Source organism: Cuculus canorus, chromosome 6 (genome assembly GCF_017976375.1).
Source record: "Cuculus canorus isolate bCucCan1 chromosome 6, bCucCan1.pri, whole genome shotgun sequence".
Classification (NCBI taxonomy): Eukaryota; Metazoa; Chordata; class Aves; order Cuculiformes; family Cuculidae; genus Cuculus; species Cuculus canorus.
Genome location: NC_071406.1, coordinates 6,782,903 through 6,807,948, shown reverse-complemented (window position 1 = coordinate 6,807,948; position 25,046 = coordinate 6,782,903). Strand labels below are relative to the sequence as shown.

Genomic DNA, 25,046 nt, shown 5'->3' with positions numbered 1-25,046 from the left:
TTAAAGAAAGGTTATTAGTGATTATTTGTAGTTACAATGCGTGATATGTGAAGGCATTTTCAGCTAGTGTATGGAATCTGCAGCGCTGAAAATAATTTCATTTCAGGACTAATTCTCCAACTACTACTCCATCACTACTATGAAAGGGATATGTAACAAAAATAAATTGCCCATTTTTAGTTTCCTGTGTAAAACCAAGCAAAATGCATGTTTTTAGTGGTGTAGATTTTTTGCTGTAGCTCCTCTGTTATTCTAATTTACAGTTCTCTGCAAATATTTTTCCTGAAGGACAGATGTGAGGGAAATATAAAGTCCATTTGAATAGAACGTTCATCAATACCTTGTTAACAATGCTCTAATAAAACAGTAAAAAGTAAATCGAGTTTGCATTATATACACACCACAATAAGGCGGCACCGTATGTGTGATCTATACGATTCAATTGATTTATATAGCTTCTATAATGTGATACCAACACGACAAAATTATGTATTCTGCAGTACAAATATTGTGAATTTTACTTGGCTTTACTAAATGAGGAAAATAAGTCGCACAGATGTTTTCTCTAATATAAAAAAATCAAGACGTTGCTAATTATTTTTACACTGTTAATGAGTCTAGAGATTTACAACCAACGCTCATTTCTTATTGTAGCTCTCAAAACAATCTTGTTCGTATAAGCAGACTGTGTTGATTTCAGTAAAGTTAATTAAAATTCTTGAGGATAATGAGATTAAATAAAAGGAAATGAAACTAGTATTCCTTTAGATCTAGAATCCATTGATATGCTGTAACTTTACCTAACTAAACATATTGCTTACCGAGCTATATATTATCTAAAATAGTTTGCTTTTGCGATGGTGCAAGGGGAAACGGAAACAAAGAGGGTAAGTAAACACTTCAGTGAGGTACAAGAAAGGAAAACAAGAGTTTCACAGGTGGAAAAATACTGCCAAAAGAAGAGGTTTGTGTACTGGTGACTTCAGAAAGGGTCTCTTCTTGGCTTTGGTGTGGTAGCTTCAGTGTTGCCGCGTTCCTTGTGTAATGGAAGTGGCTGGATCAAAATGACTGCTGAGTCCTTAAAAGAGCTTCTAACTGAAATAGTTCCTTTCCCTGATGCATTACATATTGTTCTTGTGGTGATAGCTTCTTAAGAATAAGAAAATTAGACCTCCAGAAGTTTTAAGGAAGGTGGTTCTGAGCGAAGGAATAAAGCCTCTGTGTTTCACAATTGAACACTGCCTCGTTACCGCCCAGGAGGGTCTGGACCAGTCCAGTGCTGAGGTGTCTTCAGCCCTTCTCGCCATCAGCACCAGCTGCGACTATGTTGTATTTTATGTTTTGGTTGATAAAAACTGAGCCAAAATAAAGCTGGGTTTAGAACTGCTGTGGTGAAAGTCTACTGCTCATGTGGCTTCAGAAATGGGATGCATTAAGTAAATAAATATATATATTTTTTTTTTTGTGTTGGCATACTATACTCTTTTGTATTCTGCAGTTTTCCTGATTTCATGATGAAAAATTACACCATATCCAAAGAAGGAGCAAGGCACAGAAAGCCAAAGAAAACTAAATTTTCACAGGAAAATATTTCAATATCTTCTGTTAGATAACAGAAATCTGCCCTCTAGGATAATCATGCTTAATGAGACGATATGTCTCTTCGTATTTATTTTCTTTTAGATTATACCTCTAAATATCTTATTACTGTGTCAGTAACAGAATTGTGGCTTTAAGATTTATTTTCTCTCATAGTACATTTAGTGGCATATTCTTCTTTCAAATGGGATCATTTTGGGTTGCACATGCATTACTAAGTATATTTTGAGCGATCTTTCTACTAGAAATTAATAAAAATTAAAAAAGAATAATTCTCTTTCTGCTCCCCTACTTGAATTTTAATATCTGCCTGATCCCAGGAAGTTGTTCCTTTTCCACCTTTTGAGTTTTTATATAGTAACTGTCTGTCTGAAACTTTTATTAGAATATGCATGACATATTTTTAATTTAAAATATTTTCAGTTAAAAATTAATAACTGCCCCCCTAGAGCGGTTCTTACATAGTGTGTTGTACAACTTTTATTTAAAAACTTGAGTCCTCAATCAAAGATCACTTTAAGCTGTTGTTGTGTTTCCTAGGAGTTGAAAGTGAAGAAATATCACATCATTCCTTACACGCCTTTGCAAGTGGTTTGAAGGCTGTTGCATGTTGTGTTAAAACAAGACTGCTTTATAAACATAACTACTCGCTTTCTTTGGTAATAAACATATCTGTTTTGCTTCAGCGAGCTTTGTATTTTACATTTTACAGTTACATTTAGCCTGTAGTCATGAAGCCAAGCTCCACATTTTTTATTATTATTATTTTTAATATTTGAAGTCAACTAAATTTGGTTGGGTTACATGAGTGCAAAGGAGAAGAAAAATGAGGCTTGCTGTGACCAAGAGTGGTATCTTTAGTATGGCAGTACGTTCACAGCCCTGTGAGAGTCTTAAGAGTAAGTTTTAATTTTTATTACATTTTATATTTGTGTTTGGATTGATAGATGTCCAGAGTCTGTCAGACCCGAGACCGTGCGGCCGTGTCTCCTTCCCTGCAAGAAAGACTGCGTTGTTACACCTTTCAGTGAGTGGACTCGCTGCCCAACAACGTGTCAGCCTGGTAAGCCTTTAAGAAGAGTTCAAACTCTGGGGAAAAAATAGAGAACTGGCCTAAATGTGCACATCAGTCTGGTAATTTGTGGTGTATTTGTCTGAATGAGCTTTGACTTGGAGTGTTGTTGACACCGATATTGTTGGTGGAGGGCAATCTGTGTGATCCTCGTGAGCCGATTTGGAGATATAAGTTCTCTTGGAATAGATTCCTTCTGGGATTCTGCCTTCAAAGTCAGAAGTCCAAGATCCCATTGCATGTCTGTATGTGGAATTGCTACGTTGTATAGAATTTATTTCATAGAATGGTTTGGGTTGGAAAGGACCTTAAAGATCATCCAGTTCCTACTCCCCTGCCATGGGTGGGGACACCTTCCACTGGATCCAGTTGCTCCAAGCCCCATCTAGCCTGGCTTTGAACACCTTCAGGGAAGGGGCATCCATGGCTTCTGTGGGCAACCTGTTCCAATGCCTCACCATGCTCATGGTAAAGAAGTTCTTTCTAACGTCTAATCTAAGTCTCCCATCTCTCAGCTTAAAAACGCACTCCCTCATTCTATCCCTGCATTCCATGAGAAAGAGCCCCTCCCCATCTTTCCTGTAGCCCCCTTCAAGTGCTAGAAGGCTGCTATATGGCCTCCCCAGAGACTTCTCTTCTCTAGGCTGAACAACCCGAACTGTCTCGGTCTGTTGTCGTATGGGAGGTGCTCCAGCTCTCTGGTCATCTTTATGGCCCTCAACTGGACTCTTTCTAACAGATCCGTGTCCTTTCTCTTGACCTACCTAGGTATACGTACAGGGTTGTGCAAATAACTCCTGTACTTCCATGATTTTTCAAGGACGATACATCTCTTTGATCTAGTTGGTTAGCTTTTGGACATTAGGTGTTTAGCGAAGTTACTTTATAATGAACTAACGTTGGTTTTTGAGACAAATTTGTGTGTTTCATTAATTGTTCAGATGAAAGACTTCTCAGTTACCAGAATATTTCGGTTTTGTTGGTGGCTTCCTTGCCCTTCAAAGATTCTCAGTGAATGCTCTAGCACAGTCCTTGTTAGGTTTTACAGGAAAATGAGTTGCTTTCTAAAACAGTGAATCCTGTTTTAATTAGCAATTTATTTTTAGACTTTAAATGAGCTGCCTGTGAAGAAGTAGAATAAATTACCTGGTAAATTACTTTGTTTATTAAATAATAGTCTACAATTAAAATGAGAAGAAATTAATTATTTAACCGCCTTGGCAGTGTTATCACTTTAATATAATTCTAAATTAAAACTTCTTAGATGGGGGAGTTTGCTTTTTGCTAGATCTGTTATTGATATGGCTGCATTGCAAGATTTTTTTTTTTAGTTTGCATTATGCAATTAAAACTTCAACATGGTAATGAAATTTCAACCCCCCTATATATATATATATATATATATGTGTGAGTTGTTAGGGATTTTTGTGTTGTTTTTTTTTTTAATAGTAAAGTTGTATTTAATGAAAACAATATACAGATGGTGAATTACTATGCAGATCAAGCAGGAACAGGTATTGCCTGGCAGACTTAAAATGAAAACGTACCGCAATAAGATCAGAGATTAGACAAACATGCAATCACTAAATCAGGTTTACACAAAAGTTTACCAGTTAAGCTGTTTGTAGTTTATCTGAGAAAACGCATCCAACTTTACTATCTAACAATAAAAAAGCTGACATTTTCCCTACATTTAAATGTCATCAGGCAACAGACTGTCTTCTGGTGAAGGTTTATCTCCTACCTCACAAGTGTAGACAGCAGTGAACTTAGGGCAATAACAGATGGACAGACAACATAATTCACAGAAGAAGTGCAATTGAATCCAAACACCTGTTGGTGAGGCAGGAACACGGAGATAGTTGCAAGTTATTGATTCTCTGCCATTTCGGATACTTAAAGGTGACAACTGCATATCACACTCTCCTATAATATATCTGTTTTAATGGGTCTTTGAGGATGAATTGAAACAAGAATCAAAGAGTCAATATGGAGGTTTCAGAATATGAAATGGTTTGAGTGAGAAGCATGTAGATTTTCCTCCATACCTGGCAGTGAAGGTGTCTTGGGAAGGTAACTGCTTGCAGCATGGGTGATGTGCTCTCTGGTCTGTCAGCATAGATTTAATATGGGGAGATTAAAAAAAAAACCCAACATCTGACAGTAAATAACGTTTTTAATGTCCCTCCTGAAAATAGATGGTACCTATAAGTACCTGCTCTCTTCTGAGCACTATTTGTCTGGGGAGAAGGTTAGAAATTTCACTGTTGCTTTCTCTAAACAAGTTTACATGAAATGTTAGGTAGTAATGGTCATATTTATTTCCCCATGCCTTAAATCAGGTTTGAAATGAGATAGAGTAAAAGTGGATAAAATGCATGGTGTGCCACCATAAGAAATTCTAGTGACCTCTACCTTGTGTCAGACAGTTTCTCTCAAATATCTGCCACTTTCAGCTCTCATAAACAAACACCCAAACAGAGATGGTCAAAATTAAGACTTATTTCTTCAAAAAGTTTAACTGCAAAAAAATACTGAAGACAGCTCTGGGTTTGGTGATGAAAGTCTCGGAGAGGCTGTCCTTATTATTTGTGTGCTCAGTCGTGTATTGATCAGATTCTACTTTTCCCTCTGGTCTTGAACAAAGAGGATGAAGCTGAATGTTTCCTGTAAAAGCTGGATTGGATATAACATACATTCCAGTAGTGAAGAAGCCTGAGAATGGTGATGCATCTTCCCAAGCCCTGGGCAGGATATCAGGGAAGCACTGGGGATCAAGTGCAGAGGAAGCAAAGATGGAAGAGCAAGGGAGGAATGAGAAGAGTGGATTGAAAGGAAGAGTTGTAAGAGCATGTGTATAAGGAGAGGGAGACTGGTGGGACAAGAAAATGGGAGTGGAAGCAGACATAAGACAGATCTCCAGTTATCGGCAGTATGCGTCTCAAACAGCATTATCTGAGTTGCAAAGTCAAGGACACAGAAGTTAAGATTCTCCTGAGATCCTGAGCTTCATTTTTTCAGGATGGCAAGCAGTCATAGCCATAAAAGAAATCAACTGAAGTTTGGCTTTAAAAGGACATTCCTACATAATGCTAATACTCTGCTATAGCAATTTTAAATGAGATATAAAAATTATATTCATTAACATTTGTAAGGAATGCCATAGAAAAGCCAATGAGGAAATTCAATTTTGAAAATGGGGTTTGAGTAATGTGCAATAAATGTTGAGGATAATTTAGTTTCTTGAGGTGGAGAAAATTACTGTGGGAAGCTCATTTAGATTTGGTACTGATTAATAGGAAGGAAATGGCTAAGATTCTAATGGTGGTAGATAACTTGAATGAAAATCATCACGAAGTGATAGAGTTCACGATTCTTAGAAGGGAAGGATGACAATATCAGCAAGATATTTAAAAGAAAGACAGAATTCAACAAACTGAGAGATGTGGCAGCTACAACTCTTGGGAACATGTTCTGAACAGTCAAGAGTATAGAAGACCAAGACAGACTGTATGAAGGGCTGAATCCCTACCAGTCTCCACTTTCTATCCTGAAATCATTATAATACCAAGCCAGCAGCACAGGAGAACAAGACATGTGTAGGACTGTGTATGATTTGCATGTTCAAGCTTCAAACCATGAAGAGTAAATATCAAATGGAGTTAGAGAAGTCCAATTTTTTTCTTTTCTCATCATCAGAGTTGTTCATAATCTTGTTTCCCTTTTGATTGTCAAGTTGTTTCACAAAAATTAGAAATAAGTCAAGAATGCAAATTAAGTTATAGGAGGATATTCGATAACATACACAAATGGATTAAGAGTAAAGGGAAACCGAGTGAAATATATGTCCATTACTTTCTGGGAAACAAGGGAAACACAACATGGGAAATGTGCAGTTTAGCAATGTTTCCTGTCTGCTGCCAGGAGAGGAATGGACTAAAGAATAAATATTGCCGTAAATTAGGTGTTCCCAGTAGGGAACAGAAGCAGGGCTGTGTGAATAGAGAAGGAAGTAATAAAAGAGCATATAGAATCTTCTGGGTGAGAAACTGCTAAGTTCTAAGGAACTAACTAAACACAGTAATACTAAGACAAAACAAATGAACCGACAAATAGACAACCTACCCCTTGTCCACCCCGCCCCTCCAAGAAAGGTCAAGCAAATTGTGGGAAAACCACAATCATAAGTTTTTACTCAAGATAAAACATTTTAAGAATTAGATTCTGATACTGGCCAGTATGGATTTATTGACAACAAATAGTATGCAATAAATTTAATCTCCTTTTCTTAACAGTTTAGCTGCTCTAATTAAGGGAAGTGGTAGATTTTTGATGCATTGAACTCTTTTCAGGAAGCTGAGGAACAGTGACTTGAAGTAAATCACAATTAAACGGGTACTTAGCTTATTGAGAAATCTCACAGTGGATATCACTGTGGAAAGATTCCGTCTCCTTTACTGCCTGACATCAGGTATTGATACACATTGATAAGATCCTGCAATCCTTTTCTCCAGGCTCAAGAGTCCTAGATTTCCTGGTGTTCTCTTGTGTGACAAATGCTCCAGCCTCTAAACGGTCTTTGGTGGCTCTTCACTGAACTCACTCCAGGATGTCCATGCCCTCTTCCTGGGGAGGCCAGAACTGGACACAGTATCCAGATGTCCCACCAGTGCTGGTGAGAGGGAAAGGATCACCTCCCTCGGCCTGCTAGTAATGCCTTTCCTTATGCAGCCCAGGGTGCTGTGGCCTTTCTTTGCTGCAAGGGCACATTGCTGCTTCATGGTCAACCTGTGCACCAGGACTCCACGCTCTTCTCTGCAAAGCTGCTTCAGCTGATAGATGTCCACTATTCATGGTCAAACTGGAACATGAGCCAAGGATAGTCCTACAGAAACCCCTTTTTGTTCCAGTTCTATGAGATATTTGTCTGAATAACAACACTAGTGGATGGTGCAGAGCTGAAAGAGGTAGGAAACATAATAGATGATATTGAAATCACTGAGAATTTTCTCAAAATGTGCCTTGGGAAGGAAAAATTGATTGAACAAAGACAGAACAGGAAGCAAACACCTACCACCGTCTCAGGCACCTCTGGAGATACAATGGACTACAAAATGAAAGTCAGCAATTTGAAATGCTAAAACTCATCTTGGACTTGTCAAACTCATGGGCCTGTTGTATGTAAAACACCAAAGGTGTTACTGAAATCTGCAGCAGTGAGGCTGCAGGTGTGATTTCTTGGCCTCAGCGTTCTAAGAAAGTGAGCAGCGAGAGGTAATTGAATAAGACCTATGGAGAGCTGGGTTTCCTCAGCTCACTGAGGGGATGACTTAGAATGGATATAAACCATTGAAATTTTATAAAGGTTATGCATCAGATGATGGAGATAAACTATTTTTTTACATCTAGTGGATGGAAGATAAAAAAAGGTTTACCTTAACTTACAGGAGTGATGATTGCCTGGATTTTATGAAAAGACTCTCTGTGAAAATCGCTGAATCAGTCACCTGAAAGGAGAATGTAGAAGCTGTAGAGCTGCCTCAGGTTCTGGCTGCTAAATGAGCAGGAGGGGGATCTCCCTGGGTGCACTGATCCTGCCTCAGGGTAGCAGCTGGAATGAGCCATCTTCTGCCAGCTCTAAAATCATTTTGCGGTGGTCTCTCGGTGATGGCTCATGTTTAATTATTTGAATTAGCATTTGTAACTTGGACTTTTAGACCTGACCATTTTTATTGTAGTTGTGCTTTGTGTGCATGGTGTGAATTTTCCCAAGTTTTCCTTCTACTCTACTGCACTGTAATCTTGCTACTGCAGCTTTGGCCTTATCTTGAGCTGGAAAAATAATACTCATAAGCAGGCTAATTTACACACTGTGACAAATCTGCTGAAGTCCACTATTAAAAGACGTTTGCTTGGTCTGAAATCCTTTATGGAGTTCTGTTGAGATGCCTTTTCAGTTTACTAGCATCTGTTTTTGAATTGTGAATATAGTTCCTGAAGAGAGACTAATGCCACACACAGCAGTTAAACCAGCTCACAGTTTGTACTTAAGACTTGCAGCCAAGAGTTGCATTTGTTTTAGCTATAGAGATACATAGATAAATCTTATCCTTGCCTTTCGTGGTGCATTCCGTACTGTAGATTTTGTGAACTGTGTTTCCAAGTGGATCGATCTTGCATTAAATCAGGTTAAGTAGAGTTGGCCTCTGTTGGCTGCAATGGTTTTCCTATCAGGAAGTTATCACCTATAGTTTCTCAGCCCATAAAGATGGGTTACTCATAGCAGCCTGAGACCACTAGAATGTGTCTTCAGAAACAAAATCTTCCATTATGACAGTTTGGCTTTTTCGTTTCTTATTCTTTTTTCCTGTTCAGGTGTTTGAGTATTTGCTCATACTTGTTTTCTTGTCTGATGTGATGTTCTGTTAAATAGACATTTTTTGATGCATCTCTTAGGCTGTTGATTAATCAACCTTCCAGGTGCTGTTCTGCTGAACTACTGGTAATTTTAAAGCAAGTAATGGCAGCTTTTGATCCAACACACCATTCCTTTCCTTCCTTGGGTAGTGCCAGAGAGCTCTTGATTTTAAAATATAAACGAAAAGGAAGCATGTGTTTAACCGAGAGAGCTTGATCACTAACTTGGAGTGCCAACTTTGTCTGGAAGGCATTTCTTCCTTTATTTTACAGGCAATGCCACTGCAGTTAAGCAGTCTCGGTATAGGATTATCATTCAGGAAGCTGCCAACGGGGGACAGGCATGCCCAGACACCTTGTATGAAGAAAGAGAATGTGAAGATATTCCCATCTGTCCAGTGTATAGGTAAAAAGTGTTAGCTTGGAATCGGTGTCTTGCTAGTGGATGTCCACTTCTCTAGAAATTACTCTTGTGCAATTGTCCTGCACAAGTTTCACCAGAAACCAACACAATACTGGAAAATGCAGAGATATAAACAAGTAATATACCTTGCAAAATGTGAAAAAATAGAGTTCAAATTAGAGATTCCAGTAGATCTGGCATTATCAGAACAAACCCGAATAATCACGGCTCCTAGAAATGGTAACCTCAGGGTTCGATATGTTTAAGGAAGCTATTACTGGGAACTACCCCCTCAATGTATTTAAAAATCAATGTAAGCTATTTTGAGACCACCAAATAAGCACTCAAATGCCTTAATCATAATTGTATGCTTATTGCAAAAACTCTTGTCTTTTCCCCTGATGCTCTCACTCCGGTGAATAATATGCACTTAAAAAAATTCTGATTAGACAAAATAGTACAATAGGGCAATTACTCACCACGCTTCATTAAAATTTTGTGACCCATGTGTTATACAATTTTAGTAAATAGAAAAACATTGTATCTTTGCATATAAATCTCCAGCGTGCACATACTGTGGGATATGGCCTCAAAGCAGAGCGGGGAGCTTACGGCAGTGCCAAAGCAAGAGTCACCCCACTCAGCCCTGCCTCGCTCCGTATTGCGTTGCACTATAGAAAGCTGCTTTCTCATCTTCCCAGCTGGCACACATCCTAGCATAGAAACCAGACTGGCTACAGCGTCAGTTGCAGGAGAATAGGTGTGCAGGAGCAGAGCTTGATTTCAAAGCCCATTGAAAATGTTTCCTATTTTACTTCATTCTGAAGCCCTACAAAAGTGAGAAAGGGAGATGTGATTGGATGATGATGTGACTTTCTGGAAGTTGAAACTTGCATCTGAATTTCAGTCAGAATACTTATTTCAGGACTGATTACAGTATACAGCTTTACAGTATATCATCATTCATAACTGAAATTTTTGCCCGGACGTATTAACTGTACTGCAGTTTTAACCACTTAATTGTTAACTCTTTCATCTTGCAGGTGGAAGACCCACCGCTGGAGTCACTGTGTGCTGGTGCCAGACTCGGTGAGACAGAGCGTGCTGGGACACAGTGAGGCGTGTGGACATGGTTTGCAGTCAAGGGGTGAGCTTTCTCTATGCAGCCTCCAAATATTCAAGGTGTTGGAGAATGACATTTCAGCAGGGTCTTTACTTTTTTACAGTTGCTAATTTGGAAGCTAAGTGACTGGAGCACTTAAAGCAAAAATATTTTGAGAAGCTACAGTTTTGCTGCTGAGCTGGATGGCAAAGTACTAGTGATGGGATAGGATGCTTTGAGTATAGAAGGGGTGTATGATTGGTATTGAGGCATCTCCACAGTCGCCTGCTCTTCTGCTTGAAGATGAAGAACATGGAATTTAGAAGAATTATCTATCTATAGACTTATATGAAGTCATCTATTCTTGGTGTTGAAAGTGGAAACTTGATTTTAAATTTTACTAATAATGTGCCTGGGGCCTTTTCATTAAGACTATTAGAGACGTTCAGCATGGAAAAAGGCTTTGGGCTCCTGCGCTTGGTGTGGTTAAGCACTTGGAAAACGCAGTGATACCCTTGTTTGAACAAAAGTATTGGGTAGAATGTCACTGTTCAGAGTTTGTGATCAGAGTCTGTAGTAGTTCCTGCAGATGACTGGGGATTTGCCTGTTATCAGTCTCCTGGGAAATCTAACAGAAGGTTATTTTTATTGAAAAAAAATGACTATATATGTATGCTAACTGAAGAAATGACATAATAATTTACTCCTTCACAGGGGTAGAAACTATTCTTTAAGGATGAAGCGAATTTCTTATATAATCTGGTAACAAAGGAAAAGAAAGTAAAGCTCTGACAGTATGTGGGCTGTATCTGAAAGAAGAAATGTAGTTGAAACTGAAGTTCAAAGGAGTAAATACCTTTAACTAGGTTTTGACCAAAAGCCTTTCCACAAGGTTTTGAAAGAGAGCTCTGTAAATTGAGATGTCCTAAGATGTATTCCTCAATCTCTGTGTGAGGCCAAGGTAATCTTTATGCTTCAGTAGGTTCATGAACTTTGTATTAATCTTACTCTGACAGAATTTGAAGTATAATAGAAGAGTATCATGCTTATTTTTGCTCTGTGGAGAATCCTCCAACAATTGCAGAGGCTTTGTTCTGGGGTAATCATGGGAAAGGAATCCCATAGCCTGGTGAGTTTATTCAAAATTTCTTTCAGTGCCATGTTCACTTTTTGTTATTAACTGTTTTTTTTGTAACAGTGTTGGTTTTCATAATTACATGTAGTGATAGAACCGATCTGCTACGTATTAATGAGGATGAATAGGGTTTCATGAAAATGACCTCTTAGATAATACCCGTGGAAGACTTTCAAGATGTTTCCTGCAAACAAGGGGAGTGATTTCCATGGATAAGACAGCTGAAACCAAGCTGCTAGCTCTGACCGTATTGCTTCTGAAAAACAAGGTGCTAGATTTTCAGCAATTCTATATCTTATCTGTAGGAGTAAGGGAAACGTTCGTAAAGGTACTGTTAATACCTCACCTTGCAGCTGCTTGAACCCTTCAAGAGCAGCTAGCCTGTGTGAAGAAGTGCTATGTCACCATCTCATCAGGGAGTAGCCAAGAGTGGTGGGTGCTTACACATCTTGCTGGGTCTCTTCAGTCTGTAGATCTCTACGCTGGAGGGCTTCTGAGCCTTTAATCCTTCACTATGAAGAAGGTCTTTGGAGATCTTTTGAAATAACGTATGAGGTGAGGCAGAGGATTTAGGTTTGTTGAGTCTGGAAGTATCTAATGGAAGTGGGGTTCACAGAGAAGATGGAGCCACAGTCTTCCCAGAGGTGCACAGTGAAACAGCAGACAATAACAGTCATAAGCTGTAGTGAGGGAAATTCTTAGATTGCCTGGAGAGACTGTACATTCCTTGGAGATACCTGAAACTCAGCTGGATAAGGCTATGATCAAACTTCTCTAACTTTGAGGTCAGACCTGCTTAAAGCAGGCATTGAAACTCCAGAGGTCCCATCTGCTCTAAATTATATTCTACAATTCTGTGAGTCTGAGTCCTTTCAATGGAATCTGTGCTATCAGTGTAAGAACTCCAGATGATCTGCAGCAGTATTCAGCCATCCTACAAATGAGTTTTCATTCAAGGTATCACTGCCACTCCACACAGTAATTGGCTTGCATAATGTCTCAGTGTCTTTAGCCAATAAGTGCTTATTCTCCAAAGAGTATTTATATGAATTTGCCCACTTTATTTTCTACCATTGAACAGCAATTACCCTTTTACCATGGAAGATAATCAGTCTGGTTGTTCCTTATAGGATCCAGTTTTAGAAATCTTTTTCTTTTGCTGTCCCTATCCTGACTGTCATGTAAATAAGATTTCAGTTTTCAGTGACTGCTGTATCTAGCCAATTACAAAAGGGCAATGAATTAATACAAATTAATTCTAAAGAAAGAAATAATATGTTTATGTGTACCTATTTAGAATGATGACTGTGCTGAGGGAAAATCAAGTTTGAAATGACTTTCAAGCTCCATTCTTGGTCTAGGCTAGATTCTGAGATAGGTGTGTACTGATCTTCTTCCATGAGTGTTTTCCGTGCAGTTGCACCTAAACCTGCTATGTAACATGCAGAAGATATCAGAGTTTGTCTGTGAGTAATAAGCAGAATAGCCAAAGAGATGACAGCTGTCTGAAGCTGTGGTTTTCATGACTTTGGAATGATATTACACTAATTACAACATCCTTTCATTTTGTATATCATCTTCAAGGGATTAGCTTACTCAGAAAACAATCACGCAGGTAAGAGAAGAGTAGCTTTTAGAACTAAGAAATGTAGTTATTATTTAAACTTCATTAAGGCGTGATTTGCAAAGAGCCCCTGAGATAGGGCACTCAGCAGTAAAACAGGATGGGGATGTAACTGTAGCTTGACAGTGACACAGACAACATTTCTAACAGTAAATGAAGAGCTTTACAAGCTTTTCTATTGCTATATAGCTGTCATTTTCCCTGACAAGTGACTAATTTACTAGAAGGTGTCAAGACTGAGAAAATTGCTTCTGCTTCGGATGCCCTTCAGTGACTTTACTGTTCTCTGATGTTTGTGATGGAGGATCCTTCAGAAATGACCTCTTCCTTAAGTGCTGACATGAGCGGCTACCTTAGACATTTACATTTTTGGGGAGAAAACGTGCTGCTCATTACAAGGGATTGTTAAGGTTTAATTAGTGGATGGAAAGCCTGTTTTAAGCAGGTGTCTTTGAAGGCTGCTTCAAAAGCCATTGATGAAGTAAATAGACATGTATTAAAGACCAGACTGATGCTAGGAGACTGCTGTAAAAAGTAGTGTTGGAAATACACTGACTACATGGTTGCTAAAAAAGTAGTTACTTTCCAAAAGCAATGGAAGCTGCAGCAATGGAATATTTCATATCTTATTTCTTGTGCTCCTACCGCTTCTTAACTGTGATTCATTTGTGGGATTTGACTGTATCTTCCCCCATTAACGAGACAGTAAGTCCATCTCAGAACTGTAGCACCCTATCGTAAGAGTACAGAAATGCTGTGACACAGAGCATCAAATATTCTTAGAGAGGAATTTATTGATTTATGTGCAGAAGAATGAGAACAAACCCACCAATGCAGTAATGAGAAACGAGGCCTCTTCTTTGGAGAAGTACACTCTCCGTGGCATGCCTGAGGTCATGGGGGGGATTCGTACTGGACAGCCTCTTTGGGCATCTCAGTAGAATATTTCTTTTGGTATGCTCTACTATCAGACCATGTATGATGTATTTTGTTCTTTCTTTAACTGGACTGCAAAGTCACACCATGTGGACTTAGCTAAGATGTTTGCTGTTAAATACAATCCGTTTCAGTTGAAAAGTTGATATACGACTTGACAGTGTAAAAGTAAAATGCAGGCAGCACTGGACTCAAGCAGCTTAAGATTCCGGTCTCCTTTATTGCAGGTTTCTGGCTGTTCTCTGGAGCTTCTGTCACAACTAGAGGAGTATTGCAGGCAACAAATTAATGACTAAGTTAACATGTTATATACAAAGTAAGATGAAATCAGGAACTTTGGTATTGTCTGTTAATGTTGCATTCATAAAAATATTCCAAAAAAGCATCCTTTAGCTGTATAATCTACTGTTTTGTTGGTCTGTAACACAGTAATGGCCATACTATTGTTTCCGCTGAAATTATGTTATGGTAACCTATTTATAATGAGCTGTGCCATCAAAAAAGCATCACTGTTACCAGTTTTTTTGTTCGTGAGGTAGTCACCCCACAATTCTTATTCCCTATTTTGTCAGTTGTTAATATAACTGCTGATTAGCCAAAGGAACAAAAGCATTCATTGTAATTTGAGTTACAGAATGCTTTTGCACAGAAGTACCAATTTCAGGAGGGACATAGAATCCTGTAATAATTTACAGACAAGAGGCAATGTGATAACCTAAAGTTTCCAATGAATACATTTATGATAGTAAACGTGGCAAAGACACGCACGGCTTCAGTTAGGTGGTGATAGTTTATGAGCAGTGCTTTGTCGTGCAGTCCTGCGTATAAATCTGTCCAACTGATAGGAGCTTATCTGTCATCAGTAGCTCACACCAATATTCACTTTGCCTAGGAGGACACTGGCACTTTTGAGCCTTATTCTCATTGATGTTGAGGGTTCATGAGATTCGTGAGTGTTTTTTTCTAACAATTCTGGAGTGGGTGGCTACAGGGACACGAGCGGAAGCACAGTAAGCTGAACTTTAGTAGTCCCAACCAGTGTCACTGCCTGGAAGACACCTGCCTGGCAGCTGGTGGCATTGGTAGTGAGTAGATGAAGGAAAAATAATTACCAGGGTAAGGACAAGAACTGAGTTTTGTTTGTGATACATTTGAAAGGAAGGTTTGTGAAGTGGAGTCTATCTAGGATGAGGATTGAAGTTTGGGGAGTGGCCTTTCCAGGATGGAGAGGCTCAGTTTGTCATCAGTCATGTCTACCTTGGGCTTTGCTAACAATTTACCCGTATAGCCATTCTACATCATATTGCAAATTCATAAAGTACATGTTATCTGTATTGTTATTTTCTTGTCACTGATAATGCAATTTTTAGCTTATAAACACCTAGAGAATAATAAGGTGATAAGAAACAACTGAACCAGAATTGATTTACTATTACTTGTTCTTGGTAATCTGATTTCATTCCTTTACGGGGCAGTGGGTTGGAGGTCAGGCAATAAGGTAGGTGAAAAGTGGCACAGATAATATTCCCTTGACTTTAGAAAGACATTGAGTCCAGTCCAACGTGACAATCTCCCATGTGCAGAAAGTATGACCTAGAGAAATGCTGCATGAGGTTGTTGTGCAAGTTGTTGAAACTATGCAAAGCTCCGTTATTAGTTATTTGCTGTCAGCCAGAAAGGCCATTTCAGATGGCTTCCTGAAGGCACACATACTCTTGCCTGTCTTTAGTATATTCACTGATAGTCTATTTAATGAAATAGAGAGTGCATCTGTAACACATCTGGGTAACTGCAGACCTCTGAGTGCTTTGAAAGGCTGGCCAAAAATACAGGTTGGATAGATTTGAGCATACTCTGAAATCAGAAAAGTGATATTTTCATTAAAGAAAAAAATGTGCAGCACTTACACTATGTAGAAAAGCGGGCAGCAGTACTGCAGAGGTAAGTCTGGAATTAAGAGTTATGGACTGCAAGTTAGCAGCATTGTACTGTTGTAAAAATGTGTACATAATAAAATAAAGTATTTTATATTTTTCTTCTGATCTCCAAGTTCTTGAAATTTATTTACGGTGGGAGGAAGCGTTATGGAACAAAAATGAAATGGAAGATTACCTGTTAAAAATACTGTACTTTAGGAAGCAGAAAAATAGTGGGAGACAATTAAGGTCAAATAAAAATGTCAAAACTTTCTCTTCATTAATTCTAATTCCTGGTTTGCCAACTAATTCAGAATAGATTAGGAATCTTTTTTTCGAAATACGCAGATCTCATTAACAGAAAGAAATCAGGTATTCAGGAGTCTAAGCTCTGATGAATATCAGTGAAGAAGTTCAAACCTCTTGAACTTATTGGAAGTTTACCCTTGATTTTACATTTAAAACTTCAGTCTTGGTGAACTATGTGTATCTCCATACAGGAGTTTATAATTTGAGAGATTTATCACCACAGTATGGATGTTGTATTATTTTTGTATCTAATTTCTATCAAGTTACCTATAGGCTTCCATGTTTAAATTATTTAAATATAAATATATTAAATATAAAACTAAACTCTTGTTAGAAAATCTGCACATATACATTCTTAGCCTCTCCCGCACTAGTGAACTGAGGAAGGTATGCTCTCCCAGGCAGATTTTCTGTGGGATTTATTTTGGTTTTGGAACATTAGAATTGACCGGGAGCAGGAGGAGAGGAGAAAGGATAGATTGAGGCTATGTGGGATGTGATGGATCGATCTCTCTGAGCATTTATGGCTGCCTTTGAGAATCCTGCAGTTTAGTTTATGAAAAAATAAAATCACCTGCTTGTGTAGAAATCGCCCTGGGTAAATTTCTTAAAACCCAAGTTGTCTATTTAAATATGTACATGGCTGTACTGGAGGCTGCAGCTGTGTACCGGCTTGGGGGATGGAAATTCATCCTCATCTTGTATTACATCCCACTGATCTCCAGGTAATGTGTTCCTGTAGACCAATTTTTCTTTCCTTGGGTCTTAGTTGATAGGACAAGGGGAAGAAAGATTGATACTGATTTTCCAGTGACAGGTTGTTCACAAAAGAGTGATGGTGGACTACCCTCCTTTTCTCAGGGGATGTGTCAGCAAGCATCACAAGATGCTTAAAACAGTGCTACTATATTTCAGTCTGGGTCTGGCTTAGCTTCCACCTCAGGTATAGCTACTGCAAGAGTATTTCATAGGTGGTAGGAGAATTGGCACAAGATTACTTTGTAGACACTAACTAATAGCAAGAGAGAACGGCAACTCGTTGCTGTCACCGTAGCCTAATGCCAGCAACATAAAAATTGAAGACACTCTTAGAGAATTTGTCCTGACAGCAATCTGCAGTGCAACGTTTTATCCAAAGGCCAACTCAGTAATCTCAGATTCTGTAGATTTTCTGCAAAATAAAGATGATGAAGACTGCATCAGATAAATTGCGTATATTTGATTTCCTTCAGAACCAGGACAGTATATTCCACTCTGTACCAAGAAATAAGTAGGTTTTCTAGCTTAGCTATATATTGTTCCCATTTGATAAACAAAACCAATATCACCAGAAGGCACAAACACTGGAAATGGATACTACAAGCATGTACCAATAGAGGGATTGTTAAAAGATCAAAATAATGAGAAGTAAAGCAGAGGAACATGAAAGCTTTCTAGGCTATGTATTTCTGCCTTGATTAGGAGAAAGGAGGGAAGAAGATTTTAGATCAATAGGAAATGGCTTGATCACCTCAAACTCGAAGGTGGCACCATCCAAATGTGTACAATTTACAGGAGTTGCTTGAGCATCTCAATCATAAAAGTCCAAATGATCTGACAGTGCTCACACCATATTTAACAGGTACAGAGAAAGAATCAAGATCATCTTATCTAAGGAAACTCTTTTTTTAAATATAAGGGTAGATAGATTTTCATTTTTTCTTTCATCCCTCTGATTAAGTTCAGCTCTCTTTGGTCCTCCTAAGATTTCTTTCATCTAGTGTGTAGTCTGTATGATCTAAGCAACTATCATTGGCGAAAAGTCATTCTTGGGGTCCTTTTTTAAATGATGGATTGTCATTAAACAGAGTATAGTAGATGAAAGTGGTCCAAGGAGAACCAAACTGTGCGGAGGCTTACTCAGAAGGATGAAAGATATAATGAGAGACATAATGAAGAGCAATCTTTACCTCAGACTGGAGGCAGACCCTTCCAATTATGACTTGTTTTTAGGAACAGCTTCCAGTGATTTAAAATCCCAGTTAAGAGTTGATTCAAACTTTAATACAAATATTGAGAATTTTTTATTATGTCAACGGTAGGCAGGGGTGGTTAGGCTTCATGGTTTGGGCAGAGGGTGTTATAAACTATGACAGAAATCTTTTCTGTGGCCACAGGTGGGTCGTAAGTAGATGTGATCACACAGCTCGTTGTGCTCCTTCTCAGAAATACAGGAGCCATTTCATCCTAAAACTCTCTGCTTGGTAGACTTAGAACCTGAAACATGAGCGTTTATAATCCTTAGTATTTTATATGAGCTTATGTAACTGGCACTAGCCATCAAAACTCTGATTTTGCCGTGGTCTTCCTAATGTTCTGGTCTTTATCTGTGTCTGGCATACCCCAGTTTGATGGCTTAACTCTGCAGTAAGTAAACTATTTTAGCTTCTTGATGAGTTTCAGTTTGATTAATTCATCCTTTGTTCTTGAAACATTTGAGTCCTGTTTGGTCTCCTTTGTTGTTTGCTATTTCATGTAATGCTTTCATGTTCTTCTTGTTCCCCTCTCCTTGTTCCAGGCAGTCCCATTCAGAACTGAGTTTGGTCTATTCTTGCTTTTATAAAATTTTAATTTCCTCCTTGTCGCCATTGTCCTGTTTACAAATCCAAAGATAATTCGTGCCTAAGCCACGGTGGTTCATAGGGAAATTGTTAAAAATTCATCTCAGCTGGTCAGGATAAGATCCAGTTTCTCTGGAAAATGGCCTTAAGGAGAACCTATCTTTAAACAAACACTTTAAATGGGGTACTTTGAAGCATGACTGAAAATAAGCAAGTTTATTAAAAAGCTTTTATAATATCAGTTGTCAGGAAAACACTACGGAGATTATTCTCCCAATCTTTACCACTATAACCTTTTCCTTGTCCATAATACTATCAGTCAAGTGGGATACAAAATCGTAAGAGATTCCAAAATCACTAACTGGAAGTATGAAGGCTGTTTTTTTATTCTTACCGTGTGGTGGTACCAAAGGGGCTTAGTTTGGGGTTTATTTTACCTAGCTGAAGAAATGGATGGTTTTGGATTGAAAAGCTGATCCTGCTTAAATCAATAAAATATTAAAGGACTCCGTTAGTTGGTTAGAGAGCCTTTCCCCCCGCTTTCCCCCCAAAAGCCCCAGCAAACAAACAAAACCAACTGTTGGTGAAAGGAAAAAGGGAGATATTGAAAAGAACGCAGAGTGTGATTTATAGCAGATACAGTTTGTTGTCAGTGAGGTTTGCACTGCAAGTTTGTCTTTTCCCTTATTCTGCATGAGGGAGAAAGCACTTCTTGTTGGAAATTGAGTCAGGTTTCCTTGAATTATTAAGCACTAATACTCAACATGAATATTAGCATCCTGAACGACAGAGCTCATCAGTGTGGCTTACTACAAATCTTCAGGCATAAGATATGTTAAATTTGACATGCCACAAAGGTGTGAAAGGGATCCTGATGTCATGTTCGTTGAACCTGAATTTGTATATTTATGTCACTCCAATAGATTTATGTCTGCAGTAGAGGTTTTAGACGTGAGTTTTCTATTTCAGAATAAATGAATAACCTTGGATCAAACTATCTTTCAAAATTTCCAGTATCTTACTTTCAAATGAGTTCACTAAAGTGACAGCAGAGTAACTGGAAGTGACAGGGATACTTATGAAGTGCTTGCACTTGTGAGAGTACAGCAGGGAACTATGAAATGGTCAATATTACATTTGTCTCACGCATCCAGTGGTGCTCTTTTCTGTTGGCATCATTTATAAATAAATTAAAAAATATTAAAAATGGTGAACAGTGTGTTTAGCACTTTCTAAACCAGACTGATAATTGCAGCGTTAGTACTTCTGAGCATTTTTCCTCTTGGAAATACCACCTCGCCCTCTTTGTTAACAGTATTGTCATTGATTTGCTTCTCAAATGACTCAGGAGAAGATTCCATCTTCTTTATATTATAATAAATCAAGGGGAACTTCATCCAAAAAATTGGAATTCTACTGGAATAAAATTACTGTGGAAGAAAAAGCCGTCTCTATACTTCGATGGCAATAGATAGTAATGAAAAAAATGTCACCTTCTAACAAAGATTTTTCTAAAGTCAATTTTTTTCCTGGCAGCTATTGGTTTTGCCTGGTGCGTGCATCATTTATTAAAGGATTGCTGATATTGGCTTTGTGAAATATGGAAAGTTTGGAATAATATATTCTGATATTTGACAGAGTTTTCCCAAAGTAGAATGTTTTGTAATGTCAAATTTGGATCTTGGATGTGAGGCCCTGTAGCAAATGTGACTATTTACAGCTTTGTTGGTCATTTCTAACATCAGCACTATTGTTCCTTCTTGACAATTCACTGAAGTTTCAGTCCTGCGATCATATATATTTTGTTTTCTTTGCTATGTGCCCCAAGGTGATTGAAATTTCTTCGAGTTATCTCTTTTCTGCTGTCTCTTGGATATTAACTTTCTGTATCTTTTATTTTTATCCTCGTCTTTGTGTTGGCAAAGGAAATGCCTGAACTAGAGCTACACAATACGAGGGAATCTAACTGACCTATTAAAACGTAATAGGCTTGTCGAAGGCCATCTACTTTCACACTTGTTTAATTCAAGGTGAAGTAGATCAGCACGTCCTCAGGGGACGTACGACGTGAGAGGGCGGCAGTCCCAACCGCTGCTGTGCAGTAGGAATATATAAACTTCCACAGCTTCTGCCCTTGCTGGCCATGAGCCTTTGCTGCTGGCTTATTTTATTCCCGATGCTCTGGGAGGATGTCTCAGTAATAGGTACTTATTAGCAATATTTGAGAAAATGAAGTGGAAATTGATCTGCAAAACTGAACAGCTACGTGCAGGCATTGAACTCTTGAGAGAATTTGAGGGATTTAGCTCTTTTGTTGAATTTTAATCCCCTGGAGCTTGTGATGTGGTCCTGGTAGATGTCATTGGGGATAGATTGGAGATTGGTGGGGCAAATCAGACATACCACGTTTGTGAGAAGTTGCTTTTACTAGCAGGTGCTTTTTCAGTACTGCTTTGAAAAGAGCAGTTAGTGGAGCAATCGCTGTCTGCAAGATGGATTGGCTTCGTGCAGGCTACCTTGTCGGTTTAGTTGCATGTGAACAAACCTCGAAACACACAGGGAATACATTGGTGCTTTAAAACAAATAGATATCTTCAGCACATAGTTTCGTGGAGTACACATTTTCATGTAATCTAAGCACATCTGCTCATAATAATTAACTTCTTTACTGTATGAAAGGAAAAGCTACATCAGCTCTGTGTTATGATGAGATGGATTGCTTTCTGTCTGTTCATCATAAAGATTAATTGTAGCGTTTATAGGAAAATGGCCGCTTTTTATTCATTTTTGGGTTTAGATCATGTATCTTTTCTTTTCTTAAGCTTATTTAAATGTAAATACTCTGCGAATCTGGTATGAAAGCATAAACTTTCCAATTTTAAGTGCTTTGATGAGATACAGGGCAAAATCTGTCTCTGCTTAATTTGTCTTATCTGAAGACTTTGAAAGATGCCTGTCTTTCCTAGTGGGATGAATTTCACAGGTAAATGTAAATATTGAAAGTAACCATGAAAGAACTTTGGAAGGATTATGAAATTTTATTTGACCCTGAGGGCTGGTGTTCCTACAGAGCAAACTTAATAATAATGAAACATATTAGCAATTTGCAGTTGGTCCTGTGGTTTTGCAAGTATTAAATATTTACTATGAATGAAATAATCATCTGATGTGCTCCAGAAGTTAAATACACTTAATTCTTGGGCTTTAGTTTACTAAGATTTGAGTATATGTGGCTGCCCCATCCCTGGAGGTGTTCAAGGCCAGGTTGGATGGGCCTTGGGCAGCCTGAGCCAGTGGGATGTCCCTGCCCATGGCAGGGGGGTTGGAACTAGGTGATCTTTAAGGTCCCTTCCAACCCAAAATATTCCATGATTCTATGATTCTATATGCTTTGTGGCATGTCACCGTTCAAGGTTACAGTAGAAGAAGTGAGGGATATAGGAGTACAGCTGTCAGCTAATGCTGACCTGTCAAGTAGTTTGATCAGGAGAGCCCAGTGATCCTGTTATATTTTCTCCCAGTGCAGTGATCTTCTTCCATTACTTGAAAACAAGTTAATGTGTGTTGTGTAGATGGAGTTTAGTGTCAGTTGGCAACTGAGCAGCACGCAGCCGCTTGCTCGCTCTCCCTTGGTGGGATAGGGGAGAGAATCAGAAGAGTAAAAGTGGGAAAACTCATGGGTTGAGATAAAGACAGTTTAATAGGTAAAGCAAAAGCCACACACACAAGAAAAGCAAAACAAGCGATTCGTTCAGTACTTCCCATTGGTAGGCAGATATTCAGCCATATTCAGTAAAGCAGAGCTCCATCATCTGTAACAGTTGCTTGGGAAGACAGAACACCATCGCTCCAAACATCACTCCCCCCCAATCCGCCTTCTTCCCACAGCATTATATGCTAAGGATGACGTCCAATGGTGTGTCATATCCCTTTGGTCAGTTGGTCTCATCTGTCCCAGCTGTGTCCCCTCCCAACTTCTTGTGCCCTCCCCCCCCCCCAGCCCACTCCCTCGTTGGCTGCCGTCAAGAGCAGAAGGGGCCTTGAGTCTGTAGTAACTGCTCGTCAACAGCTAAAATATCCCTGCATTTCCAGCGCAAATCTATAACATAGCCTTCTACTAGCTACTATGAAGAAAATTAACTCTCTCCCAGACAGAACCAGCACAGTCAGCCACAGGTATTTATTGACATTGAGTCTGCAAAGTAAAAACAGTGAAAGCAAAAGCAGTGATGTGTAGAGAAAAGCTATTGAGGAAAAATCTGAAACTCTGGTAAAGTTTCAGGAGGTGTGGACAGAATTAACTTACTGCTTCAAAATCTTTCTGGGTTGCTCAAATCATATCGATTAAATGATAAACAAAGTGTTTTCTTGAAATCTCACAGTGGCTGGCATAAAAATCCTGATTGAATTATACTGCAAACAACACTGTGAGAGAAAATATCTTTACCAGTTACAGTTATGTCTTTTTATTTTTTTTTTAGTTTCTTATTAACAATTCCATCCCAGGATTTTCTCAGAAGAGAAACTAGGCTCAACATAGAAGTTAATGCAAAAATAAGCTATTGCAATGGCACCAATGAATAGATACAATAAGCAAATAAGCAATTTGCAGATAGAGAGTCAACATCCCATGAAATGTTTATAAAGGTAATATTTAAGATCTCATAAAATCAAATTGTATTCAGATACAACAACAACAGTCAGTAATAAAACAGTGGTGAATCATGTCCAGAGAGAATCATAAAGCAAAAGGCTCTATTCTGTTTCCGAGGTTTTCGTTAGTGCTAAACTCACTATGTATTTTTATGGCAACTCCACCCAATCTTTACTTACACAGTTACTCATCATTACAGAGCGTGCATACAAATCAAACTGCTAAAGGCATGTGCTTTTTGATGCAATATAATTTAATTATTAAGAAAGTAGTTTAGATGTCATTTGGGATTCACATGGCTGAGCATTTCTAGGATCTTTGTCCTCAAGGAAACAAGCTATTCTAAAATGAGTCTACTGTTCTTTGTTGTTTTTTCCCAGAGTCCATCAATCTATTACAGAAAGACAGTTTATGCATTTAATTTTTTTTTGTTTTGTTTTGTTATCTGTGGTATTTGTTGTTATCTGCAGGAAAATTATTTGTTCCAATATTCTTATCCAAAGAAGCTGATGGGCCTGTATTTCCATAACCTTCATGTCAAATACAGCTGGTGCAGACAATGTTTGCTGATAAGTTGCGCTTCTTCCATGGGATCTCAAACATGCTCATTTCTGACACATCAAGATGGGGTTTTTTTGCATTTGCTAGGGACAAGATTCATTAGGACAGACAATTTCGAAATAGCTGGCTTATTCTTGACAGCCTTTTCCCTGAAAGAGGGCTGAGAGGCCTGGGTTCATGCATTTTTTAACTGCTAATTGTGACACTCCTGGGATTGCAGCTGATCCACTCAGTGAAGGGTGGTGCAAACTCGGGCCAGTTTTTGGGGAGGTGGAGTGGGAGGGTGGAGAGTGTATAGTTTTGAGCACATTTGCAGAAAGATCTTTCTTTGCTACTAACGTCTGTTGCTACTTCTAAATTTTGTATGCTTGTGTTGCAATCTTCTGTCAGTCCTCAGGAGCTTCTACCTTTTTTTTTTGTTTGAGGGTGGTGAGAATAGCTTTTGACTGAGCATTAGAAGGACGTGAACCTCTTGGAGTGGGTCTGGAGGAAAGCCACAAGATCAGAGGGCTGGAACACCTCTCCTACGAAGAAAAGCTGAGAGAGTTAGGGTTGTTCAGCCTGGAGAAGAGAGAGGCTCTGGGGCGACCTTATAGTGACCTTCCAGTACTTAAAGGGGACCTACAGGAAAATGGAGGAGGGGCTCTTTATTAAGGAGTGCAGGGATGGGATGAGGGGTAATGGCTTTAAGCTGAAAAAGGGGAGATGTAGATTTGAT

General features: G+C 38.7%; 1 protein-coding gene across 6 annotated transcripts in view; it reads left to right on the top strand.

The window, feature by feature from the left end:
* Positions 1–25,046, top strand: part of THSD7B (thrombospondin type 1 domain containing 7B) — a 395,032-nt gene that overhangs the window by 244,774 nt on the left and 125,212 nt on the right. For all 6 annotated transcript variants that reach the window (XM_054070664.1, XM_054070665.1, XM_054070666.1 and 3 more), the window contains 3 exons: positions 2,547–2,662; positions 9,362–9,494; positions 10,535–10,638. In XM_054070664.1, coding sequence (XP_053926639.1) covers positions 2,547–2,662; positions 9,362–9,494; positions 10,535–10,638 — 353 coding nt within the window. The remainder of the gene's footprint in view (positions 1–2,546; positions 2,663–9,361; positions 9,495–10,534; positions 10,639–25,046) is intronic.